General features: G+C 34.1%; 1 protein-coding gene across 1 annotated transcript; it reads left to right on the top strand.

The window, feature by feature from the left end:
- Positions 1 to 1,150: 1,150 nt before the first annotated feature.
- On the top strand, positions 1,151 to 3,997 carry LOC107848183 (probable pectate lyase 5). Its single transcript, XM_016692887.2, has 5 exons — positions 1,151 to 1,362; positions 1,831 to 2,464; positions 2,578 to 2,681; positions 2,784 to 2,922; positions 3,529 to 3,997. The coding sequence occupies exons 1-5, from the start codon at positions 1,259 to 1,261 to the stop codon at positions 3,748 to 3,750; spliced, it is 1,203 nt and encodes a 400-aa protein (XP_016548373.1). The 5' UTR covers positions 1,151 to 1,258; the 3' UTR covers positions 3,751 to 3,997.
- The last annotated feature ends 4,324 nt before the right edge of the window (positions 3,998 to 8,321 follow it).

The raw sequence follows: 8,321 nt of genomic DNA, 5'->3' as shown, positions 1-8,321 counted from the left end.
TTAACTAAAATTTATTTTAAGAAGGTTTAAAAAATTTAGAAATAAATATGAAAGAGTTAGAATAAGAAAAAATATAAGAAATATCAAATTTTTTAAAGTTTTAAATAAGTAATCAAAAATTTTCTTAACATTTAACATCAAAATAAGAAAAGATTTTAATATAGAAAAAAATTGTACTACAAATATAATTCAAATCGACGCGTCTCTCTTAACCTCTAACAGCAAGTACAAGAGGTACTGCATGACATAACAAAAGTGACATTCATTAACCATTTGAAACTTCTGGTGGTAAAATATATATGAGATTACAATAAAATATATGTTAAACTGTGAAGGATCTTTGAAAAGTGATTTGAACTTTTTGTACTTCATTAAAAATATTTGTAATAGATAAATCGTATAAATCTTAAATAATCAAAAGTTACACGTGCGAGTCACGTGCGATAAACTAGTAAGAGAGAATTTGTGAAAGAAGAAAGCCACTCATACCCTTTCGATGTCTTTGCTTATTATTTTTCTTTACCTTTTCTGTCGAAGAAATCAATTACTGCTATACACTAACATTGTACATATTTTCATACCATCATATTAACATTAGTAATTTTAACTAGAGAACATAAAATTACAGTAGATATTTTCTGTAATTAGTTAAGACATAATTATAAGATTTTTCTTTGATTTTTCATTCAGTATTCGATACCCACATTTGGATCGAGTAAATCCAAATTCGCGCCAAAAATTCCAACAACTTTGATAAAAATGAAATAGTACTTACCACTTCATCACAACGCTTGTTTGTAATTATAAACTACAACATATATGTGTTCAATTCTGGTGATAGAATCAGTGGCGGAGCCACAGCCGACGAAGGGTGGTCAGATGAACACCCTTTGTCGAAAAAAAATTTCGAGTATATAGATTAAATATAGATATTTAAGGTTATATAGATGTTGTTGTACACCATGGACAAGCTAGAAAAACATAGTCCAGTAGTTAAGAGTGTGCATTTCTGTATCAATAACTTGGGTTCGAACCTTGACAGATAACGTGAAAATAGGGAAATACCAAATTTGTGGAACAGTAGATACAGGTAGGTCCAAGTGGTATTTGGTTGGTTCATAACTCCCTTCATCCTCTCTTCCCTTGTATATAAAACCCCTCCAAAAGTCCCACATCCCCTTCATTCCAAATTCCTATTAGCTCTTTCACTATTTTCCAAAATATTTTCTCTTCCCCTAATAATACAAAGGGGATTTCAATGGGAATGTCACTTTCTTTTCTTCTCCTAACTTTATTAGCTCCTATCTGCACATTTTCCTCCCCTGTTCCTGACCCTGAAGTTATAGTCCACGAAGTTAATCAGTATGATACTTACTCTTATTCCCCATTTCCTTTTTTGACATTATTAGCAAAATGAATCCTTAGTTTTGATATTCCAAGTTTCGTTATGATTATTTTTACGTCAGTTGTCAACGTACGGCAATCTTGATTTTTTTTTGGGGGGGCGGGGTGGTGGGGGGGGCAATAAGGACACAGATCAAGATTTCTATGTACTTACGTTATGAAAGGTCCGGGCAGTTGACAGTGGGGAAGTCGACTCCTTGACCCTGTATCCATAAGAAATCGTGGAGCCACCCATTAATATATGAGTTGCTAACCTCCCCTTGATCACGTACATCTGACTGCATTTTCAACTGAAATGGAATATTACTAACACATTGTGCATTTTCTTCTTTTTTTTCTTGGGTTTTGGACCGACTATGCCTAGTAATATCTTGGTGGAGTCAAATTCTTTAACTAAAGATTTCAACTAGTTTTATACTTCTGTAGGAAAATCAATGCGTCAAGAAGGAACTTAGGCTATTTATCATGTGGAACTGGCAATCCCATTGATGATTGTTGGAGATGTGACCCCAATTGGGAAAAGAAAAGGCAAAGATTAGCTGATTGTGCCATTGGTTTTGGCAAACAAGCCATTGGTGGAAGAGATGGCAAAATCTACATAGTTACTGACACTAGTGATGATCCAGTGAACCCAAAGCCAGGAACTTTAAGATATGGTGCAATTCAAGATGAACCCCTTTGGATCATATTTGATAGAGACATGTTCATTAAGTTAAAAGAAGAGTTAATGTTGAATTCATTCAAAACTATTGATGGTAGAGGGGCTAGTGTACATATTGCCGGTGGCCCATGTATTACTATACAATATGTTACAAATATTATTATACATGGATTGAATATTCATGATTGTCAGCAAGGTGGGAATGCTTATGTTAGAGACTCACCAGAACATTATGGTTGGAGGACATTATCAGATGGAGATGGGGTTTCTATATTTGGTGGAAGCCATGTTTGGGTGGATCATTGTTCCTTGTCAAATTGTAGGGATGGACTGATTGATGCAATCCGTGGATCGACAGCCATAACTATTTCCAATAATTACTTGACACACCATAATAAGGTAATTAATCAGTGGCCAATTCGTCTTCGACCTGAACATATATGGTTAAAACCTCACAAATGAATAGTAAAACGTACTGACTTTAAATTTTAAATTTGCCTCCGCATCCTCAGGTAATGCTTTTGGGACATAGTGATACCTTCACCAGAGACAAGAACATGCAAGTTACCATTGCTTTTAACCATTTTGGAGAAGGGCTTGTGCAGAGGATGCCAAGGTAAAAAATAATATAAATAAAGAAATGTTAGATCTAATATGCTTGGATTTATTTAGTACATTTATTGGTGTAATAAGACAAATGTTTTTGAGATTTATACAGATGTAGACATGGATATTTCCATGTTGTGAATAATGACTACACTCATTGGGAGATGTATGCGATTGGTGGAAGTGCTTCTCCTACTATCAACAGCCAAGGCAATAGATTTCTTGCTCCTAATGATGTCTTCAACAAGGAGGTACATTTTACGATTACCTCAACACTCTTACTTATCAATCTTTGAAGAAGAAAAATATTTAAAAATAAAAATAAAAAGTGAAGTTTTAGTTGTTTAAAGGTTACAAAGGCATTATTTACCAAAAAAAAAGGTTACAAAGGTATTTTAAAACATATATTAAAAGAAAAAGGCAAACCTTCTCATGCTTTTTCAAGATTGCACTTATTTGTTAATAAAATAAAGTAGCATTTTTGTCATTTTTGTTACTGTGGTAAAATTTTCTTTCATGCACACGGCCTCACTAGTTACTATAATTTATCTATAGTAATTCCGATGTAGTAACATTTGAATAAATTTTAGCATGTTAAAATAAATTGAAATATAATGAGTTGGACTAAATTTTGCTTATTCTTTGGCCCTTAAAAACATCTCATTATACCACACTTTTGCCAAATTAGAATTGAAACTTGCAAGGATTAAGAAAAAAAAACAACTCATAAATAGTGTAGGTGTAATAGTGGTACAAAGTAACTTTCATAAAGATGAAAGTGGAGTGAAAAAAGTAGTTGAAATAAAAAGTATGGTTTTACTTTAACCTATTTAAGCGACAAAATGTTTGTTAAAAAGGTGACAAAACATGAGGATGCACCAGAAAATGAATGGAAGAATTGGAATTGGAGATCTGAAGGAGATTTAATGCTTAATGGAGCTTTTTTCACAAGATCTGGTGCTGGAGCTTCTTCTAGTTATGCCAAATCTTCAAGTTTAAGTGCAAGGCCATCTAGTTTGGTTAATTCTATTACAATGAATGCTGGTGCACTTGGTTGCAAAAAGGGCAAAAGATGCTGATTGATTTATTATTATTAATGAATCCTAATTAGCACTATATGTTTTTTTATTTTAAGTGATATGTTTTTTTATTTTAAGTGCCTTCTTGAGAACTTGTGAAATACTATATTCTCTCTGAGTCAATTCCCATATAGTATATAAATGGGTGATGAAGCATAGATTGATGAGTATGACTTGACTCCTCATTGTAATGTTATGTGATAATCAAGGATAAGTGTGAATACTAGTACCACATTTCAGCTAAAAATATTTGTTCCCCAACCTAAGAACTTTAACTGAGGCTTTATAATTGTTACTACTAACTTTTTATCACTTAGTATGCGCTTCCATTAAGATTACATTAATAATCTGGTCTTTTTAAGATCCCTACCACTTATTGATAGCAACTCCTGTATAAATTATTGAATGAGTATTGTGGCCATAAATAATTCTATAGTATTTGTAATTACCTATGTACACTATTTGCAAATACTGGTTAATCATCAATATTTGCATATCCTAAACTTCGGTATTTGAAATACTGGTGATATATTGAACATACTTGTTTGAAGAGTAGTTCAAGTGAAACAATCATTTTCTTCATAACTCTTTACCTTTCATCCAAGCGAAATTTAGGTTTAAATAAAAATGCGCTTTCAAATAACTTAGTTTTAACTTCAATTTTGAGCATGTCTATAAAATAAAGTGAGCACGCAACACACTCTTACTATTAGATTACTTTCAGTGAACTGTTTTTTAATCCTAATCGATAAATGGTATGTTTATTAGAGTAACTAAAAAAGAATTCACTTTAAGCAATTGAAAGTAGGTCAAGGGCCGGTAACAAAGCCCCCAACTTCTTACAGGAACTTTAATTTATAGAACTAATGCAGTAATGCTACGAGCATCTGAAATCCAATGAAATATTCATAAAGTCTTCAATCAAATATGCTCCTCTTTCTACTACAATCAAATATTGTCCCAACACCTAAAGAATAGCTTGGCCGAACCTCATCTTAGCCTAGAATTTCCGTCACCCATAGTCATTTATTATTTCTGTTGAAGATGTCCCACTTGGGGGTTTTCTTCACATGGGTTGGTCGATCAACATAAATGCAACTTTACTGAATAAGAAAGAGGGGCCATTTATGTACACAATGAACAGGACCATGATTTGGTAGATTGAAACTTGCAGTCATCAAAAAGAATGCATCTTTTGACAAAACTTGCAAAGACTCCATAAATGCCTAGATCGTTTTTTTTCTAGGAAGAGAGCAACAGTGCCCATGGGCCATATGACACGAAGACCTAACCGCTCAACTACCAGTAACAACTAACATGCAGATATTAAAAGCTTCTGTCTCTCAATGGATTTCCTTAAATGAACTGAAGAGACATAAATTTATCACCATTCTTGCACCACCCTGCCTATAAATAGCATGTCAGGCTTCTCCCATGAAAGTTGTGCTAATTCGTTCTGGATTATAAATTGTATTCTACTCTTCCTCTATTCAAGCATGCCCAACGTAATTGCAATTCGTAAATGCCTATTAGAGGTACCCACAGAAATTCCACCCTCAGTGGTGCCCGAAATCAAATGCCATTTTACATCCTAAGTCAGACCACGTAAAGCATGATTGGTAGTTTTATTTTAAGCCACCAACTAATAAAAGCTGCATTTCCTTTCTCAATATTCTCCTCTTTTTTAGTAACTGAAATCCCCAAAGACCGTGAATAATACTTGGATAAATAACATAAACCTACACCTTAATTTATCATATTTACTCAGAATCCTATCTATATTTACTCAGAATCCTATCCATAGAAAGTAATTACAAAAATTTCAACTTCATGTTCTCTCTCCAAAATAACCCATAACACTACCCCTTCATTACAATTCATCCTCTCTACCCTTTTCTTCCTATTAAAATCCGCCCTTTTTCTCTTCTTTCCAAATCTTCAAACTTTCCAATTTTCAATCCTAGATCCTTCTTTCCCACTTATCTCATTCAAATAATGGGTCAATATTCATTAACCAGTGCAGTTGTAGGCTGAAATACCGCCACCATACCCACCACCGCTCCACCTCCAATAATTCTGATTTTTCTTCCTTATGAATTCAGATGAAGACGGGTCAACAATAAAAGTTCGAAGATTCATCAATGGAGTTCAGAGATTCATCAGTGGTGTAAGAGACTAAGTTGAGGTCTATTTGGTGGCTCGCCGGTCAGGTTTTCTAACGGCAGTGGCCTGAGACATAGATAAAGGGAGTTGGTGGTGGAGTATGGAGGAGTTTGGAGATTTGTCAATGGAGGTTGAAAATGATAATGTTAATGGAGATACATAAGAAATATGTATCTCTTAAGAGATTTTAGAGATACATAAGAATGATGAAGCTAATTGTAAAGGATAAAAAGATACATCACACGATCCACCACCAAATGTACAAAAGTTATGTATCTTACTAAATATTAGATTACAGACACATAAGAAAGATATCTTTAGTTGAAAATTTGAATAAAATCATGTATCAGAATACTTTTTGTGCAACTCATACATAAAACTTAAGTATCTAAATATATCTCTATGATTTTAACACATAAGAGTTATGTATCGATACATATTTATCAGTCGATTGATTTGATACTTATATATCATACTATGATGCATCGGCCCCTGTATTATGTCATAAGAATTCAAAATTCAATTTTTCTTTTAAATATAATGGGCTGTAATCATGTACTAAACAATCGGGATTTATGAAATTTGCCCATAATACTTTACCCCTTTACTCTGTGCTCCACTTAAACACTACCTCCTACGTAGAGAGTTTAGAGATTCGTCAATGGAGGTTGAAGATGATAATGTTAATGGAGATACATTGGAATGATGTATTTATTAAGAGAGTTCAGAGATACATAAGAATGATATATCTAATTGAAAAGAACAAAAAGATATCACACGATCCTCCACCAAATGTACAAAAGTTATGTGTCTTACTAAATATTAGATTGCAGATATATAAGAAATATGTCTTTAGTTGAAAATTTGACAAAAATCATGTCGCAGAATACTTTTTGTAATACCCCGAACTTTCTTTAAGTTAAATCTAGTCTTCAGAAGAGTTAGTGATGACTTCCTAAATGATTAATATTTAAATCAGATAGAATTTTCCCAATTTCGACTTTGTATCATGTGAGAGATTGAATTATATTTCCAACGATACTAATTTCATCCAAATCCAGTATCAGAGTAAAAAGTTATGGACGTTTTACAGAGAACTGTCGGAATTGTCCAGAAGCGATGGTCAGGCCGACAGACCGTCGATCTAGCGACGGACCATCGCCCAAGCCATCGCTACTAAGACAGTAAACCCGACTTCTGGTCAAGTGCGATTCGCAGACGAGGCAGAAAGTTCAGGTTCTGGCCAAGTACGACGGGATAGACCGATGGATCGTCGAGCCAGCGATGGACCGTCGCCCAAGCCGTCGCCACTTTCGATCAGTGATTTTAAGCCATTTTTAAAAGGGTATTTAGGTCTTTTTCCATCCGTTTTAACCCCTAATTATACCATACCAGAGCTCATAACTTCTTTATTCATCCACAACACCAAATTAGGATTTCTCTCAAAGATCAACCAAGAACAAAAAACCCTAGGTGTTTAATCCTAAGTCAAGAATTCAAGCTTTCCTCCACCAATCTTCAAGAAATCATCCACCCAGGTATGTATAGTGTTGATTCATGGATTTCTTTTACCCATGAAGCTCAAGAATCCCATTTTAAAATCGTGAATTGTGATTTTTATGTGGTGGGTTGATTTTAATTATGTTGATGCGGTTATATGAATCCTAAATTGGAGTCTTTATGTACTTTTCATGAAATTATACTAGTATGTGGGTTGGAAACATTTAAATTGAGTTGATTAAAGTAACCATGATGTATGAACTAGTGTATTGCCTAAGTCTAAGGTTATGCATGCAATGTGTTTGATAAAATGCCCAAGAGAACAAGAATCATGCTTCAGGAGTCAATTATGACCAAATTGATGAACCCATGCTTTACCCTTATATTCAAAATGACTTCCATGTTATTGTTATGCATTGAAATTGTTTGATGGATTGTTCATGAGATTAGCCCTATGAAATTATGACATGTTTATATGCATTCCTATTCATGTACCAAACGATGATAATCAAGTGCCTTATAAAACTCCCCAATGATTGTAGTATGGATTGTTGATTATGGTCGTGAGTCCAGAAAGTGCATGTCTTGTCAGTTTCATGCTATCGAGTCCTGGGTACTTGTACCCGATAATTTACTGTGTGCCTAGAGCCAGTGTCAGTTTTGAAGATACTCTCAGTTAAGCCATGCTCAATAGAATCAGTCAGAGCCATGACTCAGGAAAACTCAGAAATCCCAGTAAACTCAGAAATCCCAGTAATCTCAGTAGTATTTTGTCAGTCAACGAAACTCACTGGACTTAGTCCAGTTCAGATTAGTAAATCATGTTTCAGTGTCTATTCAGATAGGAGTATGAATTAGCACCGAGTGAACCCAAAGATGAGGGCACACACTAACAGTTGAGGGTGTGA

This window comes from Capsicum annuum, chromosome 11, assembly GCF_002878395.1.
Source record: "Capsicum annuum cultivar UCD-10X-F1 chromosome 11, UCD10Xv1.1, whole genome shotgun sequence".
In the NCBI taxonomy this organism is placed as follows: domain Eukaryota; kingdom Viridiplantae; phylum Streptophyta; class Magnoliopsida; order Solanales; family Solanaceae; genus Capsicum; species Capsicum annuum.
Note: the sequence above shows the minus strand (reverse complement) of the source record. Positions and strands in the feature narration are given on the sequence as shown.

What these genes read in the sequence shown, in the direction of transcription:
- LOC107848183 (XM_016692887.2), top strand. Translation starts at nt 1,259, where the DNA reads ATGGGAATGTCACTTTCTTTTCTTCTCCTAACTTTATTAGCTCCTATC. An exon ending in ATAGTCCACGAAGTTAATCA is followed by an intron (nt 1,363 to 1,830) that starts GTATGATACTTA and finishes ATACTTCTGTAG; the next exon opens with GAAAATCAATGCGTCAAGAA. An exon ending in ATGATGTCTTCAACAAGGAG is followed by an intron (nt 2,923 to 3,528) that starts GTACATTTTACG and finishes TTTGTTAAAAAG; the next exon opens with GTGACAAAACATGAGGATGC.